This window comes from Meleagris gallopavo, chromosome 16 (assembly GCF_905368555.1).
Source record: "Meleagris gallopavo chromosome 16, MGAL_WU_HG_1.1, whole genome shotgun sequence".
Taxonomy (NCBI): Eukaryota; Metazoa; Chordata; class Aves; order Galliformes; family Phasianidae; genus Meleagris; species Meleagris gallopavo.
Genome location: NC_139419.1, coordinates 6221008 through 6242569, shown reverse-complemented (window position 1 = coordinate 6242569; position 21562 = coordinate 6221008). Strand labels below are relative to the sequence as shown.

Below are 21562 nucleotides of genomic sequence, written 5' to 3'. Positions count from 1 at the left end.
CCCCTGCTCCCAACACATACTCTGGCTTTTCCTGTACCTGTTTAGCTTTGTCCAGATAATTATGGTAAGATATCAGTGCTGTCAGTACTGGAACTACAGCCAGGTGCAAATCGGTGCGGGAAAAGCCTTCTGGTGTACCATGGAGCCTGTCGGTTGTCTTCTTGTCTGTGAGCTGATGCATCATACATTAAGTTAGGATATCTTACATTAAGAATACTCTCTATAAGGCAGTGGAAAGGCATAGCCCATAGTTGCCTTTGCACACATATACATATACAATACATGCACAGAGAAGAAAAACACCAATTACTAAACACCTAAAACAATCCCCACAAAAAGAGAAGGTGAGCCAGGACTGGCAACAGGCATGATGATTTTGTTATTACTAGACTGAAGCAAAACAAACAAGCAAACAAACAAAAAAAAAAATCTCAAAAAAGTGGTGAGTAAACAAAGGACCTGGTAATTATACATCTATAGGATGAGTGGCATTACCATGTAGCTCAGTGCAGAAGCCAGGAGGTCTATGTTGCAAGGAGAGGTTAAAAACAGCACTTTATAGCGGAGGGATTCTGGTAGTTTGTTGAGGACCAACTTCAATACCTTCCAGTCTGTCTCCTGGAAAGAAAGAGAGTTTGGGTGGAACATTTTTGGACGATTTTCCTTCTGTTTGAAAGTAAGACTCATCAAATTTCAGACAGTATGCCATTTCCTAGGCAGATGTATGTCTTGGAATGGTAGCTACACCAAAAAAAATGACATTTAACTGTCACATGTTACTTTCTTTCTCTCATCCAGCTCTAGGTGCAGTATTGGCACTGCATGCTGAAAGATGACTTGTATCCAGACTCAACAGAGCTCAACCACACAGAGCCAGAGTTAACTCTTCTAACTGCTAGTACAAATTAGCCTCCAGAGCAAGACACTCTCTCAGAACACAGCTCTGTCCAAATCCAACATTAACAAGCAATTTACATTTACAGTTCCAAATGCCCTTTCAGAAATAGGATGAATTCTTTCATCTTTATTTAACAAACACATTTTTGTCTTTGTCCAACATGAACCAGCACGCAATGAAAGCCTTGCTGAACTTCTGGAGAGCTGAACTAGTGCTCCCACTGGTGGTTGTAAAGTTGCACTGCTACACACAGATGCCCATGAAGGAGGATTTAAGTCTTGCTTCTCAGGCATTATTTACATACTCAGGGACAGTGTTCTCTAGCCAGACCTTTTAATCTGTCATATTTCACACAAAGATGACAACTGTCATTAAGAGTAGACATACTTGCTTCAAACACTGCAGAAGGACACCAAAGACCATTGAGTATGGCAAATGCCCTATTCGAATGGTGCTGTTCTGGGAAGGCACACTGGGACTTCCTGAAGGTGGAGAGAGTGTACCAGTAGGCTTTTTCTCAGCAGCTCTCTTCTCTGCTTCTCTACAACACAGGAAGGCAGAAAAATAACATAAGATAAACTTAAGAACAGAACATTGGGAATTTTAGTGACGTACTCTTCAACTTACTCTCTGGTATGTTATACAAAAAACATCAGAGCAAGCTAGAAAACTGGAATAGATAGATCTGTACAAATCATTGAATCAAATCTCAGTATAAGAACGAGTTCCAGGCAGGAATCTGCAAATGTTTTTGTTAAGTTTTTGCGACAGAAACAGAAATTCCATGTGCAAGACTGAGGGCTCTACAGAGAAATGGTTTGGAGGAGCATGTAGTTGTTAGCTGGGATCATTCTAGGCTGTAACTACAGAATTGTCTCATCACAGATTCATCAGGATTTGAATGATTCGGACAAACTGGAGATAAATCACTAAACACATGCAGGAATGTAGAACAGCTCCGAAAACAGCATTTGCTGAATGCTATGAGAAACCTACACAAAATCACACAGACAGTAAGGGCTGAATCTCACTGCTCCATCCTTGTTAGAAAGGCCAAGACGGTGGAGGGAGTCAGCTCGAAGCATCAAGAGGAAATCAAATACCTGCAACAGAGAAGACACTGGAGTAACTGAAAGCTCATGCCAATGGAATATTCTCCCAACTCCCCCCTTCAGGTATAGACAAAGGGATATTTTTTTTGGATGCTGTAGCTGGTACGTGTACCAGCCAAGAAACACTATTTTGCTTCTGACAAGCTCTACATAACACATTTCCCACCTGCATCCCAAGATTTTCAGAGACAGCATGCAGGGGTTACTGCTCATACCTGCAATCTGATGCTGCTAGCAACAGCAAGGCTGTACGCATACATATAGTGGCGCTGGATGTGGTGAATCAGCATCTCGTACACCCGCATGGCATGGCTGGAAGGTAAGCTGTAGAGTTTTGTCTACAGAGGAACAGAAACACAATCTAAAGGCAGACTGATGCTAGTTACTCAGAAACGTGTATCTGCACTGAGAATTCGAGAACAACGTCGCTAATTCTGCCCCCTGAAAGCAAGATAAAAGGACATTTCTGATCAGAACTGCTGCAGATTCCAGAAAAGTAACTGATTTCTGCAGAGTCCAGAACAACTAGCTCTTCACAACTGCTTAAGATGCATCTCAGGATATGCTATCCAAACACAATTCAAGGTTATGAGCCACTCCCCTTCTACTACAATTTATGAACACATCTGCCCTCCACACAAGAAAATGTTCGTGTATTTGCTGTACAATGGAAAGAAGAGAAAATAAAACATCTAGCAAACAGTCACACAATACCCAAAATCAAAAGAAATGACCAAAAGAGTTAAATATTAAGTGATAAAACAAAAGACAGAGCATTTAATAACAAAATAGTTATCTAAAAAAGCTGGAGTCCGGTAGGTGGCTATTTGGAAGAAGATCCATTTAATGCTCTTCCAGATTTACCTGAAGAATTATCAGAAGTCCAAGAACTGCTGTCTTCACATCTTCCAAAGAAGCTGAATATGATAGCAAATCCCTCTCTTCCAGCTCAGATGGAGATGAGAGAGAATGCGCAGCCACCTTTTAAAAAAAAAAAAAAGCAGAACACTTGAGATCTACAACACAACTTCTCTGTAATTCTGCCCTGGAAGGTCAAACAACACTACAGCAAGTTATCCTTGCCAGAAATTCTGCAAGCCCTGACACGTAGCTTGGATGGGTGCTGATAAGGTTTTTAAAGTTCAATTCCACTACGTGCTCCACATCTGCATCCCACAAAACCCAGCGATTTTACGGTACCCACTGACCTATGCAAGTGATGACATTCACAGTTTAGTCTCAGCCACAGCAGGAGGATCTGCCTAAAGCCGGTGTGATGTTTCTGACAGCTGACCAAAATCCACCTCACCTTTTCTATGATATCAAGCAAGCTGTTAAAGTGATGAGTGTTGCAGCCTTCAGCAAGGTCTACAAGCAGCTGAGTGGCCAGTTTTCGAACTTGATGGTCTTTATCCTCTGGAATGTGAGCCAGCTGAGAGATCACAACCAAGTTTATCAGCTCTTCCTGCAAGAGAACAGATGTGAATAAGCCTGGACATTTTGCTGTCAGTTTTTCAAAGCATGTTAAAGAGACAAACAGCTATGAAAAGAACACTGGTATCGGGCTTGATCGTCAACTGTTATGTGCCTTGATCTTTCCTCTTCCCTCTAGCTGAGTATTTCTTTACGTCCCTCTCCAGAATACGTATGGCTTTTTGCTGAACTCAAACTTAGTGTTTGGCTTTTCATCTATCCTACAGATGACATCAAGAGTCTATTTGAACCTGGGCTAAGGGAATTCTATGACTTGGTTTCCTGACAGGCAGGAAACATACAACAGCAACAAGTTTTCATAAATCTTCAAGAAATCCAAGAAGCAACTCTGCCCCTTCCTGCCCTCTGACACACTCTGGGTGCATTCCAGGGAGCTGAAGACATCCCCAGAGCTCTTGAGCAACTTCTCTTTCAGACAGCTTCTATCTTGGATGGTAACTGGAAGCACCAAGTCAAGTCAATCTGCTCATGTCAGATCCTGCCCAAACCTCATGTTTTCACAAAGCTTTTATATCAACTCTGTGTCTCTCAGACCAATTGTTTTTCCAAATAAACCTAAATGAAATTAATGATTTTAAAACAGGGAAGCAAACCCGTAAGCAAGGATGTCCTCAAAACATCTCATAGCACCTCACACTGCAACTTGCATACACCTGTAGTTGACTAAGGAACAATTAAAAGGCGATTCCTCCTACAAACATTTGGAAATAACATTTGTTGTGTGTCACACTGAAAGCACAATTCTGTGCACTGTTCAGTGGAAGAGACAACACCACAAAATGTGCCACATCAAAGCCTTTCCCACCCCCTTAAGATCACACATGTAATCATCAGAAACAGATTAACACAAACCTCATAGAACTGTCTGTTAATACTCAGTACAAAGGACAAGACATCCAGAACTTTAATACGAACAGCACTACGACTTTCATTCCTAAAATAGGAAGAGCAAATTCAAGATGAGTAAAATAAAGTTGCTGCTATTTAGGGGAGGAGGGGAAAAGGAAAAAAAGGAAAGTAAAACTATAATAAACTAAGAAACTTTTTGTGTCAGAGCAATAAACATTAGAGATCAGTTCAGCCTTCAGTTAATATCTCTCTAAGATCAGATTCAGGAACAAATGGAAACTAGAATCTCAATTCAGCTTTTTCCTACAATTCGGCTTTTATTCCTACTGAAGATCTGTAACTGCATTTTTTCCACGTCCAGTCCAAACCAGAAGTATTGAAGGGCAAGTACTTCAGTGAGCAAATTCAAAACCAAACAGAGAGCAGAGGGAAGGATCTGCTCTTCAGCAACTTTCCACAAATGAGACATAAGTTTTTTTTATTGCTACATGATGGTATTTTAGAGCATAAAAGTATTCTAGGAGTGCCAATTCAACAACAGTTATTACTTTAATACTGGACTATCACATACAATCACGAGGCTGAGCAGCAAAGTCTTGTTTGCTGTGCAGTGGAGCATGTAACTGCTTAAGTGAAGTGAAATAGCACCAACCAATGGTAATAAAGGACGGGGGGAAAAAAAGGAACTTAACTCAGTGGAAAGTTTTTCTTATGCTAAACAAATCCTTTTACATACTGTGCCCTGGAACTACTGTACTTCTTAGCAGTCATTCACTAACATTAGAAATTCAGAAAACAAAATTATTTAGCACGAAAGGGTGGCAAGAAACATTCAAAAATACCTTGTATTCATAAAGTTATGATATCATACCTGAAGAATCTCTCCATTAACATCTGCAGGTTGTGAATCCAGCCATCTTTGGCAGGATGAATGGACTGAGCTCTGTATGCTATCAAGTTTAATACAGAAGATTCCTTTCATGGAAAGATCAAGAATTTTTTTTTAGTGTATAAGCAAAAACAATACATTCATTTTTGTCCTCCCTCTAAGAACAAGGTTCATGCAAAGTCCTTGCTGAGGTTTTCTAACCACTTGCTATTTCAGGACTCACTGTTTTCAACTGTACCAAGTAATGAAACAGTTTCAACTGACCATAAAAAAGCTACAGGGAAAGTCTTACCGGTCTCTGATCAGCACATCTTTCCACCAGCTCAAAAAATCTCTCCTCAGAACCATGAAATTCATTCTGGTCACAGAGTTCTTCTACTGTAGTCAAAAGATCATGTACAATGGACTTAAGTTCTTGGCTCTCTAAACTCTGAAATAGAGATAAAAACATTCCTGGAAGACTTATACTTTACCAGAAAATATCAACTGTTAACAAATAGAAAACTGAGCTGACAAGCACAATATCAAGAATTGGGCTAAACCTTCCTTTGACTTCTAAGTCACTGGAGTGTACAAACAAGAGATCAATTTGCAGAAATATTTATGGGAAGGTCTTTTAATTGAAAGCGCATCAAGATAGACTCAACACTTACCTGCAGCTGTTGCAGTAATCGCTCCATGATGTCCAAGAGAATATCCCAGGTTACAGCTTGCAATTCCTTCCCATACTTCTTTATTAGGCGAGTGATGGACAGAACTATCTCATAAGATACAACTGCATTGGGACATGTCATGGCCTGGAATACGAAGTGTTTCAGTCAGTTAACAACTGGAAAACAGCAGTCAGAAACCCTCTTGAATTCAAATGAAATGCTTTACTCATTAAAAAGTTATCCTGTGATAAATGCATCCAAGTCTATTCACACAAAGGCCAATGCAAAGAACTCTTATGAATTGCAGTTACACCCTCCTGCAAGTAGCTGTAGATCAACTGCCAAATTCAGCTCTATCCTAAAAGAGTAGGCTTGTGAGCTTTTAAAGCTAGATTCACTTGAATAAGAGAATTTTAAGGGAGCTCTGAAAATACTGTCCCTCAGATTTCTGTACCACACATTAGGAAGAGTGCAAGTTTATGCTTCATTCTTATTTTTTAAGCTAGCATCCACAATGTAGACTTTTAATAAAGGGAATTCAGAGTTTGTGTTGCTGGCCAGAGTTACAGAAATATCCTAGAAGGAAGTCTCATTTTAAACCTAAAATCTCTGTTATTTTATTCCCATATATATATCCCAATTGATATCTTTCAGCCACACAAAGATCCCTTTGGTGAAGGAGATCACAGTTTTGCTCTAAATTTGTACAGGCCCAGACACACACCTGATTAAAAAGTTTCTCCAGCATCCCATCCTACCTTGAGGAACGAAGGTAGCACAGAAGTTGGGGAATTCTTGAGTGAATTGAGGCGATGAGCACCCCAGAGAGCCATCCCTACAAAGAACACTGCTCCTCTCAGCAGGGCTGCATCTGCCATGTAAGCTCTGCAAACAGACAGGAGGAAAGTCTTAGACCACACAAAGATTACTTTGGGGCATAAGACTCAACAGGAATACACAGTGTCATAATTTCCTGTACACATTACAGCACTGCAATTAATAAACATAAAATCTAGAAACCTTTTGGAATGATTTTTAAATGAAGGAAAACTAAATTCAGAAAAGTTGAAAAATAAGCATTTCTGGTAGTTCCATTAGGAAAAGGATTCACTTCTAAGAACCAGAACTCCCAGCCTGTCCTACTCAGGTCAGTGGCTCCCCAGTTTACCTCAATGGGACTTCTACTGTATTATTAGGGTTTTGTTATACGCTCTCTTTACCTGTCTTCCATGATCCTGCACATGTTGTAAATCGCACTGTGGCCCAAATGAGTTCCCAGAAGGTTGCGCATAAGCTGGAAATTCAAAGAGAACACTTAAATACCCAACTGTTTAAACACTCATGACACTAAACATGCATTCAGCTGGATAATCATAACTGCTTATGGAAAGTAAATGTGTTCCATGCCATTTCCATGCCACAACAGAGAAGGGAGCCTGCCATATCAGCTGAAAGCACAGCTTAACGCATGCAAATGACAGAATTTACATGAACAATGTGATGAGCCCTTAATGCTTGAAACAATATAATTTTTGGTTTGTTTTTAGAAGCATGACATATGTTCACAGGCATGTGGCTCTTCATCTGCGAGGAAGAAACAGTGAACTCATTAAAAGTTCTGACCTTCCAGCACGGCTCACAGAGTTCCTTCACATTGATGGTACGGCACAACGTGATAATAAATACTGGCAGGTTCTCTGATGGCAGACAGTTATAGCAAACAACAGCATCTAAAACTTGCAAAGAAATCTTTGAGAAAGAAAAGATAACATGGTTAAACACTTCCTTAGGAATAATGCAGGTCAAATCCTAGGCTGACAAGCCCAGGAAATCTTGTGGAAGTTAAAAGAGACTAAGATATGTTTTTCTTCTTTTATTTTTTTTTCATGCAGGACTAAAAGTCACCCATAAAAAATGACTGTTAAAAATTTGCTTAACAAACTTATGCACACTCTGCTTCTTGTAGAATAAAATTAGTATTGGTGTAAGAGATATTTTGGCTTACAAACACTTCATAACACTGTATTAGCTGTCTTCTAAGATGAGAATAAACTCATCTTAGAATGAGGGATGAGAGTCTGATGACCTGATTTTGTTTCTAACAGATTTGGTTTCAAAGAATTTCAAAGAACTCTGAAGTATTAAGACAGACTCAAATTACTGACCTCAATGTCCACAGACGATGAAGTCTGAATACACAAGATGCATATCTTGCTGTTAAGAAAGAACATTTAATTATAATTGTTTGCTTAATATAGATTTAAGCAAATTACAAAGAGCTAAAATAGAAAAGTAAATTGGCATGCAATTTTCTCTTATCACTCTCCCTACTTTGGCATTTTGTAACATTCCTAAGGACACTGGACAGTACAACCTTTTATAAACTGTTAGCTTAAAATTGCACTTGAATAACCTCTCATTATGACTTTGTTAATAAAACAGCAGACATCACATGAAGCAAGGAAAGTACATGCAACATTTTAAATTAAAAAGGATCTGAACGTTGTAAAAAAATCAAATATTTGTCAGAATTGTCAGATATGACCCAGAACAAAAGAGATCCAGATCAGATTAAAAAGATTCCACTAATCTGCATATTAATCTGCAGCTTTGCTCTGTAATAAGACAAGAATAAATAATTAAAGGGTAAAAAAAACTTACTGGACCATGTCAGCTACATAGTCTTCCAGGTAGCAGCTGTTGAATTTCACCAGGTTCACTAAAACCAAAAGGAACTCTGAAGACAAACCAACATCCATCCACTGTAGCACAAAGTCAGCTAAAGGGAGAAAACAAATCATTACAATCAGCTTTCTGTCCAGCAGCATTGTCTCTACTGCCTTTTTCTCACACTGCTGGATGCCTCTCACTTGGCTTATTACAGGCAAATGTTAGAGGAATAAAGATAATACTCACCTAACTCTTCTTCTAAGTAAGTGATGTATCGTCCATTTTCTGTTAGAGCCTTAAACACTTCAAGCCGTTCATGCAAGTCTTCATTGGAGGGATAGTCCTTAATAACCTTAAAAAAATGTGCTCTAAGGATTCCTAATCTCTCACCCTTAGGAAAAAAAAGAAGGGGGGTAGGGGGTAGGAGAAGAAGGTGGAGAAATAACAATGTCACTAAAGAAGGCCCAGACCTGATCAAAAGCTGTAACGATAAACTCGATGCTTTTTATTATTTTATTTTTCTACAGGCTATAAAAATAACTCTCTGTCTCTACTGGTAATTGCACAGGACTTCTCAGTCTGTTCTAACATTTCTTTATCAGCATTCAGGGCTTGAAGGCTATTTTGTCCAGCACCATACAGACAGCATCCAATACACAAAGCAACCCACAGAAACTGCAACTGACAACACTGCCAGAAGAGCATTTATAAAACAGAATTGATGCTTACTCTTTTCCTAAGCATCTACCACTGCCTTTACAGGATACTACAAAGTAGAACTTTGGCCTGATACAGTCTTATGTTTGAACAGCACACTGTGACATTTGAAGAATTCACAGCATGCTTAACTTGGCCAGACTAGGAAAGTATCTCAAAGAGAACTTCCTGCACATTTGACATGCTGAAATATCAAACACTGCTGCAGATTGGGACTGAAATGTCTGGACAAAGACCGTATGAAATTTGCTGCATTGTGCCTGAATTTAAATTAAAGCACCAAAATAAGAAATGTGGAAAGTTGTAAGAAAAGGCTGCCCAATATCTTTTCACATTCCTACTCAACACAAATCCAGTTTAAGTGTAGTGTTTTTTCCATAAATTGTTTTCACCTGCCCTTGAATGATTGACTTTAGGAGATGAAGAACAGCATGTCTGGCTTCAGCTGGGCGCTCTGGCTGGAGCATATCAGCTACCACCTTCCATATTGCTTCCACTGCATGCTGCAAACAAATGTGAGAGGCAGTAAAAGGAAAGGTAAGCTTCTAGGAATTTCACCCAGTAGGTCAGCCACTAATTATTGCACATTAATAAACAAGATCCTCAGGAGTTCACGTACAGAGTTCTCCTTCCTGAGGGACACTCCCGCCTGCCTGTCATAAGCTCTGGTGAAGGACGTGAGACACCAATTCCTGGCCTGGATGACAACCTGTTCCCCAGTCACTGAAGTTCCTCATTCACACGACATTTGTGCAGAAACCTTCACCCAAACACATGGTGAGTTTAAAACCAATTGGAAGTAGCTTATTAACAGGACAGGAAGCTAGCAAATGCCCTCCCTGCAGGATTAACATCATCTCCTGTTAACTATCCTGATCAGACCAAAATATTTATAGCATATTTATCCTTCCATTTCATGCAGAAATCCCAACAGCTACATGCTCTCTCCACCATAGGCAGACCAAACAAGACTAATTTCCTTGGTACGTGAGCCACCTTACTACAGGTTTGGACAGCACCACATGTAGCTTTTGGGATTACCAATTTGAAAAGGCAGTCTGAACTACAGGAACCTCTTATGATGGGCTAAGAGTTGTTGTTTACATTTTACGTTTCAAATACTTACTGAACACTCTGAAACTTACCTCTTCAATTTTTTTTGTTTTTGCCACTTCACAGATTTGGCTGATTGCTCGTATCCTATTACTTAATCCACATTCTATGCTCAGTTCCTGGAACAAAATGCAGACATAAGCCAACAGTTTATCTTTCTAGAAACAGTAAGCCATTTCTCAAAGGGTTACGGGGGCCGTTGAAAAAGGAATTAAGACATTTGCCCAAAATTATCTATTAGTCATCATCACTGGAGCTTTTCAGGAATTTCTCCAAAAACATTTTTGCATGAGCACATGATGATTTGTCGAAACGAGAACTTTCCCAGACCTGGAGCCAAGCAGCTTTTCAGCTCCAGGACAGAACAACTCAATTTCTTTCTTCAGAAAAGTTAATAACTCTGACTGTGGCATTTACTGAGCACAGGAGGCAGGGAAAGGATGGACAGAAGTTTCTTTCCAGCTTCTAGCCGGTAAAAGTTCAGCTGCTTCAGCACAGACAAGAAGAGATCCTGATCTCTTTCCCCCTTCTATGTGTCTCCCTCTCTGTCTGCCAACTATTCTGTTTACAGACTCACTAGACCAATTACTGGAATCATCTGAGTTTTTCTTCCACAAAAATGTAAGCTTTCACAAAATAGAAATAGTTTTTAGTTTGCACTAATTGCCACCACATAAACTTCATCAAGCTCAGACTATCAATGCAAAGCAACATACTCTGAGTCTGTAATCTGTCAGAACAGACAATAACATCACCCTATAAAATATCTCAAAACTATTTGAACATTTAATAATTAAAACACTGTAACTTCTAACTCCATGAATTTTACATGCATTTCACTAGAGACTGAATTGAGAGATAAGGTAAAAATGCAAGAACACATGGCAACAAAGAAAGCAAAACAACTGACTGAGAGCCCTCTGCCTTCCCAAGCAATCTAGACTACATCTTTATACACATTTCTCACACCTTGAGTATTTCTGCAGTGATGATGAATTCCGTTTGCTTGCCCTCTGATGACTTTGAACTTCCCCGGGATGATCCCAGCCCCAAGAGATTCTTGAACTTCTCCTTCAGCCCCGAATCCTTGCTTTGAGGCTTTGCCATAACTGACAAGAAAGCAGCGCTGAGCCCCTGCAAACACAGAGCAGTGACTGTTCAGGGAGGCCCGGACAGAATCTTTAAGCATGAAAACTAACAGCCTTCACAATGGAGCATTTACAAACAGCTCTGTTGTTTCAAGCTGTTTACAGAGAAGCCCAATGCCGAGGACAACACTGAGCTGCCCGGGACTGACAACACTGTGTAACCATTTGCTGGGAGCTCTGAGTGACCAACGCCACCACAGCCTGCACATAGCAATCTCCATTTTACCACCACTGAACTGATTTTTGAATCACAGACACGCACGCTTCGAGGCAGGCATGCACCAAAGTCCTCACTCTCTTCAGCCACGGGTGCCCCATCCCTGGAGGTGCTCCAGGCCAGGCTGCACGGGGCCCCGGTCTGATCCATTGCAGACAATCAGCTCGCAGCAAGTGTGGGGCTGGGGGTTCTAGGGGCCCTTCTAACGCGTTTTCCATTACTCCCAACCCAAAAGCAATGCGTGGGTCCCGCTCAACCGGTGATATTACACGACTCCACGACAAAGCACGTAGCACCAGAACATAAACGTTAAGCACGACGGCCTTCAGGACAGCGGGGCACCCTGCCCTCCAAGGGTCAGCCCAGCACTCCGCCCCCCACGTCAGGACACCCATCGCTGCGTCCCGGGGACACAGCACAAGCGCTGTAGCAGCCCCGCAGGCACCCAGACCCCCAGCATCCCGCACCCCAACCGCGCCCCGGAGACCCGCGGCAGCCACAGGCGGCAGCCATAGGCCGCAGCCCCGCGCTCGGGGCCGCTCACCCGCCGCAGGCCCGGCCCCGCCGCCCCGGCCCCTCTACGCGCCGCGCCGGCCCCGCCTCTAGCGGAAGTCCCTCCAGGCACTTCCGGTGCCTTCTGCGTCGCAAGGCATTCTGGGATTGGTAGTTCCGGATGTACCGGGCTGCTGCCATGTGCGCGGCTGCGCCTGGAGGCGGTGGGCGGGCGACTCGGAGGCTCGGAGCTGCGACCGCAGGTACGGGGCGGGGCTAGGGTGAGGGTCAAGATTAGCGCTAGGGCTGGGGTAGGGGCTGGGCGTGGATCCGAATCCGTCGGGGAAGGGGATGGAGTCTGGGCCATTCTCAAAGCAGCCCACTTGGGGTTGTTGAGGGGTCTTGGGATGGATTTCGAAGGGTGGTTATCGGTGTCTGTGGGGACACTGCCTCTCTGTAAGGGCCTTCTTTGCTCCCAATTCCGGCTGGTGCCCGCGCGGGAAGTGCTGCTGGTTTGAGATTATGGGGAAGGTGTCTTTGTCTCTGCTCAGAACACTGAGTATAGGGCAGGTGGTGGTATCTGACAGCAAGTGTTGGCTTCAGGCATGAACATCTTCCTCCTGCAGGGAGCCGGGTCCCCAGTGCAGCCCCGAGGTACAGCAGGAGGACGAGGAGGGTCCCTGTTGCTTATGAAGCTGAAACCAGGCCTGAGTCCCCTGGCCCTAAATGGGAGCCAGAGAACTGGCGGCAGCAGCTGGAGCGCATCCGGGAGATGAGGAGACACCGAGATGCTCCCGTGGATGAGATGGGAGTGGATAAATGCTATGACACCAATGCACCACCGCAGGTAATGGCACCCCAGGAGTATCACTAGGCTGCGTAGTGCTGGTTTGGGTATCTCCATAACAGCAAAATAAATACAGAGTGCATCCAGTCTGAAGGCAGAGATCAGTCGTACAGGAGGTTATGGCACAGGTACACGTGGGAGGGAGCTGGCTTATCCTGTGGGCAGAGAAGAGCCAGCTGCTTGTGTCCTGTGCCTGTCTCAGTGCCTTCAGATAGTCCTTGTGACGTGGTTCTGGGTTCTCTGCTCCCATTTAGCCCATTCAAACTAGCACACACAGCTATGAAATATGCTTGTCCTCTGCTTAAACTGGAGAGTTGCCAGCTTGAACCAACAGCAGAGGATGAGGCAAAAATGAGATGACTTTGGACTTAGAGTGGAAACCTCAACAACATATTAGGACTGTACTTTCAGGGCTGGCTGGCAGGGCATGAAGGCATATCCTTTCTTTCTTTAAAAGTCTCTGCAGGAGTCCAAGGAGGGTGCTCATCAAGATGGCTCTGTAACACAGAGGAAAAACAGTTCAGGGAGAAGGTGAGAGAGTTGATAACTTTCCAACCTGCTGCTGTGCTCTTAGAGCAACACAGAAGTGTAAATTGGCTTTCTTCCTTCTTGCAGCCCTCCTTTAAGGGGATTCCGGTTGAAAGACGGGGGCCTACTGGAGTGGCAGTGTGTTCCCTCAGCATGGGAACAGTGGGGAAGGGGAGCATTTGCATCAGTACTAAAAACAAAGCAAAGCAAGGATACAGTGCAGGGCTGTGCTCTCTGTGCACTGGGGACATGGGGACACAGAGAGAACACACAGACTGGCTCAGCAGTTGTGTTGGGTGGGAGAATCCAGCCGCAAAAGGATCTTCTCAGAGCCTTTAGGTGTCTCCTTTCCCCCAGGTTATGCGCTACCAAGTTCTGCTGTCTCTGATGCTCTCTAGCCAGACCAAGGACCAGGTGACATCAGCTGCCATGCTCCGCCTGAGGCAGCGTGGCCTCACGGTTGACAGCATTTTGCAGATGGATGATGCAACACTTGGGCAAATCATTTATCCTGTTGGATTCTGGAGGGTAAGTGCAGGATTAACGTTTGTGTGCATTAACCTCCTCCACCTTCCCCTGTTCCCATGCAGAGTCCTATGTCTGGACTGCTTAGAAGCCCAGCAGAGGGACACAAGGTGGGTGGCTTGGCCTTTGCAGACTATATCTCATGGCCAGTACCTGTGCAGAAAGTAAGTGCTGAAGGCAGAAAGTGGGAATGAATCAGTCCTGTGTTTGAGACTTCCCGCTGTGTTCAGCCTTTATTCCATGCCCTGTGGTGATCTTTTCCCTGGAGTCAAGTTAAAGACTGTATTTTTATGCTGGTTTTAGCGATTTGTATTCACAGTAAGATTGTTTGCTGCAGTGCCTGCAGAGTGCAGAGGAGGTTAGAGCTAATCAGCTTTCAGCATTTTGCTTTCAGAGAGAAATCTAAGATCTCTGTCACCTCTCTGCAAACTCCAGTACGTGGCCTCACACATAACCCACACCAAGTAATGTTTTTGTTTCTTTCCCCTGTATAGGAGGACAATTTGATTTTTCTGCTTTTCCCTTTGGTTTTCCAGAACAAAGTCAAGTATATAAAGCAGACAACAGCCATCCTGAAGCAGAATTACGGGGGTGACATACCAAGCACGGTGGAGGACTTGGTGAAGCTGCCAGGAGTTGGGCCCAAAATGGCCCATTTGGCCATGAACATTGCTTGGAACAGCGTAACTGGGATAGGTAGGTTGAACTGTGTTTTCCACATTTCTCTGTTCCTGAATCCTCCATGATCCATCCCTGAGCAGGGAGGGCTCGTTTCAAGCTGCCTGCCCTAGGAAGCCTAATAGCATCACTTGAGTCATGTGCAGAGTGTATGTTGTGCTTAGGTGGGTGCAGGGTGCAAACCTCAACCATTCAAAGTGGATGTATTGCTAGGATTTAAGCATGGACCCATTTACTGTTTTGCCCAAAATTTGAAGCAAAAATCCCCAAGTGCAAGCACTCCCTCTGCTCAGATGCTGATAAGCAGAGCAAATGTTGCTTAATTGGGTAGGCATCCAAAAAGATGTGTTAGTAAAATAAAACTTTGAAATCTCATTGGTTTCAAGCGAAAGAGATAATGTGATTTGCAGATAGTTTTAGGGTGGCCTGAGGCTTGGTAGGTTGCTTCTGCAAGCTGTTAGGAGGGTAGAAGAGTAGCTTAGATCTCTAATGCCAGTTGCTTGAAAGCAGTTCAGTGGTTCATGATACACTATAGAAAGAAAGGGCTGCCCTCCAGAGCCAGCAGATGGGGCTGGAAGATCAGCACAACCCAAGGACTCTGGGGATGGATTAATATTCCAAGTGAATTTGCTGCTTAATGGAGGGCCCTGGGAAAGTCAATAGTGGTGCCACCTGATGAATGACTGCCACAACCCAAGGTCAGTGCGGGCAGCAGCTGACCCCTGCAGCCCAACTGGTGACTGTCAGCTGTGCAAAATGTGGCTCTTGTGTGAGAGCTCAACAGTGTTCAGGGTCCGTTGTTCTCTCCCTGCGATGGGGGAGGGAAGTCCACTGGGAGCCAAACTAGCCAACTGTTTTCCAAATAATTGCGTGTTCAGTTTTGATTTAGGAGGCAAGGCTTAGTCTTCCTGTTTACAGCAATTTCCTGGGTTTTGCCCAATTAGCCACAGAGACAGGTTTATCGCTGCTGATCTAACAATAATATACTTTGCATTCTGAGCTTTTTAGCTCAAAGCACTTTATAAACATTTGTTTAAACCTCACAAACCCTCTTGTGTTAGTAGGTATTATGAAATGTGTTTTCCATCTGGGTAAACTGAGGGGCAGAGATTGCAACTTGCATAACAGCAGCTGAAATACCCGGAGGAAGAGAACCTGGGACAGGCTGCCCTGTGCCTGCTAGATCACAGTGCGGAAACCTTTGTAGGAAGGCTGCATAAGATTGTGTCAGTGTGTTGCTAGCTGTGTGGTATGAGATACCCACCCTGTCTGCTTTTGGCTCTGAGCTTAGGAAGAAACCAACATGTTTGTATTGTGAGTGAGCTTCCCCTTGTGTTTCACTTGCCCTATTCCTGCAGGGCTGCAAAGGAAGCCCATTGCAGGACATTGTACCTGGTTTGCTGGATGTGCTCTCTGCATTCAGGTGTGTTTGTCTCCCACCTAAACTGTGGGCTCTCCCTTCCTAGCTGTGGACACCCATGTGCACAGGATCACAAACAGGCTGAAGTGGGTGAAGAAGGAGACCAGATACCCTGAGGAAACTCGGGTAGCACTGGAGGACTGGCTGCCCAGGTGAGGTGTGAACCCCCAGCCTCCTTCTGCCTTGTGCTAGACAGAGGAGACACATCTCCATAAATCCTATTGCATTTTCAGTGGCTGCAGTGTGGATCTCCTTTTTATGGATGAACTTGTCTGCAGATGTCTCTCTGCTCTCAGGGTGTTTCAGCAGCATCTCAACTACTGAGTGGTTTCTCTGCTATTAGATGTGTCAGTCAGCACTAGTTCAGGAAGGTACCTGGAGGTCTTGATACCACACTCACTTTCCTAGACAAACTTATTATGACGCAAGCCAGGTGCCTTTCTGTGTGGGGCTCTGCTGAGCCTAATGGCCATAGCAGTAGCAGGCCATGGTTGGATTCTGGCCTTCAGTGATGCTTAATCTTCAGTATCAAGTACCAACTGACAAGTGGAGCATTCTAATGTCACATCTCCGCATCTGACATATGCCTTAGCACAAGGAAATGACCACATGTGCTTTATGTGACGGTCCTCTCACATCCCCCATACTTCAGAGGGATCAAAAGGAGCTAGGGCTGTCCTTAGCTTCCAGGTGGTTTGGGAAGCCAAGAGGAACAATAGGCAAAAGGTATCTGTGTGATAACATGGGCTGCTTAACACCTCTAAGCAGCTGCACTGAAAAGCTCACTCTCTCTCTCTCACTGCAGGGATCTCTGGAGGGAGATAAACTGGCTCTTGGTGGGCTTTGGCCAGCAGACCTGCCTGCCCGTGAATCCTCGCTGCAAAGAATGCCTTAATCAAGACATATGCCCTGCTGCTAAGAGATTCTGAGAGACCATTCTGGCTTCCTAGAATAAGAAGGCCATTTCAGCCCAGAGCCAAGTGGTAGGAATGTTGTGCTTCGCACAAGGCTGTGTGACTGTTGGGAAACAGGAGACCGCTGCAGCCAGCTTAGCGTTCTTGGAGAGGGGAAGCTGCTGTTGGTGGCTGAGCTCTCAAGAGGAAAAAGGGTCCTTCAAAGCACAGTAGTCCTACTGCATCAGTGCTGCCAGCTCCAGCCCCCATGTGAATGCTTGAGTGTGCTCCAACAGCGCAGCAGGCTGTGCAGTGTCAGGAACAGCTGGAGAAATGCAAGACTTGCTGCTGCCTGTAAATATGTGTTGAATAAAGGTGGTGGGTTATTTTTTCTACCTATGAGGTTTGCTGGCATCTCTGTAACACAGGGTGGGGGAAGAAGAATACCAATGGCCTCACCAAAGTATGAGCCCATAGCAAGCAGTCCAGCCAGCTGAGAGCAGGCAGCAAGTCTCCTGCCTGACCCTGGCAGTGAGAACGATGGTCAGTAAGGTCCAGCTAAAGATGTCACAAGCCAGGGTCAGAGGCAGCCACAGTCTGAACAAGTGACCTTCGAGTTCTACTTGCAGAGGAGTCATGGAGGAGGCACAGCATGGCAGCAGGTAACAAAGCCAGCTTCGCATTCCTTGAATACACTAACAGGGTTACCAGTAGCTGTAGGATCCAGGTTAGTGCGTACCTCAGAAGCTGACAGAAGGGCCACCACTTTGTTTTGTTCTTCAAAGAAAGGGCAACACTGACTTCATTGCAGAGCTTCAAAGGGATCATTTCAGCTACACTTTAAACAGGCAAGGGAGGAAGCAAAGTTTATAATGTGCTAAAGAAGGCAGTAATACCACCCTCAAGTTCTCACCACACAGATGAGGAATGAGCAAATAAGTGGTACATGGGAAAACAAAGTTTATTACTGACATTACAGTGTATATTATGTTTTTACAATACAGCTAACAGCCTTATACTTTATTGATTTTTTTTTTCCAAGTTAAATGTACAGGAACTGAATAATTACTACTGAGCTACAAGATGTCAGAAATATGATAAGTGCTTTAACCAGGAGCAATTTCCATGGACTAAGCAAAGATTAAGATTTTAAAATCTTATCAGTATGCATTTGCACACCTGATTTCTTTTGATCTGCTTTCAGAACTACACGTTCTTTCTTTTTCCTCCCCCCTTAACTACAGTGGTCCAGTCTTGTATGAGAAACGTGGTATTTACAAATGAGTCTTTTCTCTTAACGTGCATCATAGATTAAGTTCTTGGTGTAGTGGGGAGCACTCTGCCCTGCACAGAGCAGAGTACTGTGGGGTTTGGCTATGCAGGCACTGGGAATGATGTGCATACCGTGAAAATGTGGGGCTCCTTCAGTACTTTCTTAGTTCTTGTAGAAGCAAATATTTCAGGGACTAAAATGAGAGGAGCTAATCGTCTTTGAAGTGGGGTAGGGAAGAGGCCTGTAGCTAATGGCAGAGTCCTGGAGGGGAAGAAAAAAAAAAATCTCCCCCTATCCTGAACCTCATCCTGCTGCCAGTCTCATCCTCAGTAATCCAACACCTGCACCAGACCTTCTCCATTTTTTTTTTTTCCCCAACCTATTCAGCCCATCAACAGTTTGCACTTTCATAAAAGAGAAATCCTTTCCTCCGCCCCTGAGGGTTCCGTGCTCCTTCCAGCCAGCAGCCAAGCGCTGGCCCTATGCTGCAGCCAGGAGAGCAGCACGTGGCATAAGGCACCTTTTAGTTCAGTGTTCAGAAAACACAGAGCCATGGCAATATCCATAGTGCACTGACTAATCCAAAGGCCTCTACCTTGTAATACAGCAGCTCTGGGGAGTAACAGAGCAAAGTCGCAGCCAAGTCTTTTGTTTAGAAGAGTCATCAACACCCAAGTTATCGCTGCCCATTTGCATTCAGCTGGGGAACATGGCTTTACCAGATGCCCAGTCCCTCCCCACTGCTGCATGGCCAGCACACAGTGGAGCTCAGGGCTGCTGGGGAGAGCAGACCCCACAGCTGGACTCTCTGTGTTGCACTGCATTCCATTTTTCTCCTTCACAGCCAAAGGCAAGCAATAAAGAGCTTAAAACAACTTCAGCTGTCATGCTTTACATTTGGAGGATTTGAAAACATTCCTGGTATTAAAAGGAGGACACAAAACCAAAGCAATTGCCCCGACATCAAACCTCTCCTAACCAGAGTTTACTCCATAGCTGACCCTGTGGCCAAGGAACACAGGGGGAGTGGGGCCAGGCTCAGTGTGCCCACCCCAAGGGCTCTGCAGTGACACACTCAGCCCTGCAGCATCTCTCACACTGTGCAGATCGTGAGGTTGGTGGCATCTGGTGCTGGGTTTGTGCTGTCTGTGCATCCCCCTCTGCGGCACTGAGAAGTGGAAAAGGGGTTGCCAGGGCCAGGACAGGAGTCGCTGCTGGGGAGGGAGGTCCCTACATTAACTGGAAACAGATGGGGTTTCATTCAAAACAACAGCAATGAGAATACTTTCATTCCCATAGCAAAGCTAGCGAGTGATTCACAGCCTCTGTCTGTTTTCCTATCGTGAGGGGCATGCCAGCCCTCCACCACGGTGAGGTGCCCCCATCTGCACAGGAGCACAGAACATCCCATGGGGCTCAGCCTGGGACACCTGCAGACCCAGAACACCCCAAATAAAAAACAGTAACAAAAGCCTAAATAACGCAGGTAAGAAACAAGAGTGAAACTCTTCCAGTCCTTTCTCAGCAGGAATGGGGACAGCGGGAAGCCAACCAGGCTGAAAGCGAGCAAGGAAAGGAGCTTTGGTCACATTCGTCTTATGAGAATCGCTGGTGAGTAACAATAATAATAATAACAATAATAATAATAACAATTAAAAAAAAAAAAGACTTTAAAATACGCTTCATAAAAGCAACCAGTGAAGAGCAGAGCACAAAGCATCTCACGTGGACACTGCAGGAGAGCTGTGGGCACCTCCAAACGTCCGGGCAGGGCAATGAGCACTGCTTCCAGCAGGGCTCAGAAATTGCTGAAGATCTCCCTCTTCTTGTTCCAGTCCATCTGCGGAGCCCTCTTCTTCACCCTCTTGGCCCTCACCTTCTCCTTGGCCTCAGCTGCCGTGGGGCTCAGGCTCAGCCCACTCTCCTCAAACGGGTCCCTCTTCTCTGAATCTCCATCCTGCAGGAAGGGACAGATGGAATCAGCGGATGACTTTATTGGAACTGTTACTCTGGCTGTTGGAACCACCAAGCAGCATCCAAGCCTTGTGCACCCAAGGCTCCGTTAATGTCAAAGGATGAGGAATGTGGTCTCTGGGCACCTTACCTGGAACACTGATCAAGGCTGGGAAATCAGTGCAGCAATTACCCTGCCTGCAGCAGGGGATTGGAACTTCAAAGTCCTTTCCAACCCAATCATCCTATATTCTACGTTACACACAGTGCTAGGTCAAAGCCCCTGCCCTGTGCTGTCTGTGATTTAACCAGCACAGGAGCTGCAGGGCCACAGAGTTCATCACTACACTGCAGCCAGTGGCTCCTGCCTGCCCAGCTGGCCGTGCCTAGTGCATTCTCCTTTGGGCACTGTACAAAAGGGTGCAGCTTTCTATCTACCTGATAGAAGTGCTTTATGGGAAGAAAATCAGTGACTTTCTAAAGTCACTGCCACTGCTGCAATGTGCCCTCAAGCCAAAAGCCCCCATTGCCCCTCTAATTCCTGTAATAGGTTAAATTTGACAAACACATTGTACCCTGGGGTACAATTAATACACAAGCTCAAATGCTTTGTGCTAAACACGTAGCACTGGGTTATCCCAGCCCTCACCTTTCCTTGGGGTCTACAGGGCAAAGGACTGACCTGCTGGGTGCTGCACCAAAGCTGCTTTCAGTAGGTGAGCTCCAGAACAGCTGCAATGTGAAGCTCCTGCACCAGCACCACCCCTGTGCCATGGTTTTGGCAGACGATACAACTGCTGGTCTTTATGCTACAGAAGTGCCCCAGTACAGTGCTTTGCATGCGCCATGCTCACGTAAGCACAGCAGGCAAACACAGAAAACAAAGGCCTTCACTTTCAACATCTTAAAGCCTGTCCTGCTGCCCTAATGTATACACACACGGTGCTTCCTGCAAGAGGACCTTTCCAGCTTCGCTCTGGCTTGCAGATGCAAACCGGTTCACATGCACTGTGCAATTGAGCCATGCATTATTTAATGCTCAGAGCAAAAGGGAGCTGCCAGCCTGCAAGCGCCTGGCTCAGCCCTGAACGCAGCTGCTGCTCACAGCCCCCTGCCAGGCCATCTCTGGGTGCTGAGGGTGTGCATCCCCTGCTGCAGAGCACTGCTGGGAGCACAGCCACATGGCACTGCAC

At 44.8% G+C, this 21562-nt stretch overlaps 3 protein-coding genes across 14 annotated transcripts in view; 1 reads left to right on the top strand and 2 right to left on the bottom strand.

Moving 5' to 3' along the window:
* The window catches only part of TSC2 (TSC complex subunit 2), a 31577-nt gene extending 19144 nt beyond the window's left edge, over positions 1-12433 (bottom strand). For 6 of the 9 annotated variants that reach the window (XM_085237263.1, XM_085237266.1, XM_085237264.1 and 3 more), the window contains exons 1-21: positions 12305-12433; positions 11365-11529; positions 10428-10514; positions 9675-9785; positions 8812-8956; positions 8557-8674; positions 8061-8109; positions 7519-7644; positions 7116-7189; positions 6654-6780; positions 5896-6039; positions 5535-5672; positions 5225-5328; positions 4357-4438; positions 3320-3475; positions 2875-2991; positions 2226-2348; positions 1895-2001; positions 1286-1439; positions 496-618; positions 38-172 (exon numbers count right to left, since the gene is read on the bottom strand). In XM_085237263.1, coding sequence (XP_085093389.1) covers positions 38-172; positions 496-618; positions 1286-1439; positions 1895-2001; positions 2226-2348; positions 2875-2991; positions 3320-3475; positions 4357-4438; positions 5225-5328; positions 5535-5672; positions 5896-6039; positions 6654-6780; positions 7116-7189; positions 7519-7644; positions 8061-8109; positions 8557-8674; positions 8812-8956; positions 9675-9785; positions 10428-10514; positions 11365-11502 — 2358 coding nt within the window. In that variant the 5' untranslated portion in view covers positions 11503-11529; positions 12305-12433. The other 3 variants (XM_085237265.1, XM_085237270.1, XM_031555854.2) reach the window with 3 other exon arrangements.
* On the top strand, positions 12362-17538 carry NTHL1 (nth like DNA glycosylase 1). 2 transcript variants are annotated; one of them, XM_010719527.4, is made up of 6 exons: positions 12362-12515; positions 12879-13099; positions 13985-14155; positions 14689-14848; positions 16297-16402; positions 17056-17538. In XM_010719527.4, the coding sequence occupies exons 1-6, from the start codon at positions 12434-12436 to the stop codon at positions 17177-17179; spliced, it is 864 nt and encodes a 287-aa protein (XP_010717829.1). In that variant the 5' UTR covers positions 12362-12433; the 3' UTR covers positions 17180-17538. The 2 variants fall into 2 exon arrangements, with proteins under 2 accessions (XP_010717829.1, XP_085093404.1); XM_085237278.1 differs by having other exon boundaries at positions 14647-14848.
* Positions 17539-18086: 548 nt separating this feature from the next.
* NHERF2 (NHERF family PDZ scaffold protein 2) overlaps positions 18087-21562 on the bottom strand; it is a 28051-nt gene continuing 24575 nt past the window's right edge. For all 3 annotated transcript variants that reach the window (XM_085237276.1, XM_085237275.1, XM_085237277.1), the window contains exon 7: positions 18087-20373. In XM_085237276.1, coding sequence (XP_085093402.1) covers positions 20215-20373 — 159 coding nt within the window. In that variant the 3' untranslated portion in view covers positions 18087-20214. The remainder of the gene's footprint in view (positions 20374-21562) is intronic.

What these genes read in the sequence shown, in the direction of transcription:
- NTHL1 (XM_085237278.1), top strand. Translation starts at nt 12,434, where the DNA reads ATGTACCGGGCTGCTGCCATGTGCGCGGCTGCGCCTGGAGGCGGTGGG. An exon ending in GCTCGGAGCTGCGACCGCAG is followed by an intron (nt 12,516 to 12,878) that starts GTACGGGGCGGG and finishes TTCCTCCTGCAG; the next exon opens with GGAGCCGGGTCCCCAGTGCA. An exon ending in CTGGAGGACTGGCTGCCCAG is followed by an intron (nt 16,403 to 17,055) that starts GTGAGGTGTGAA and finishes CTCTCACTGCAG; the next exon opens with GGATCTCTGGAGGGAGATAA.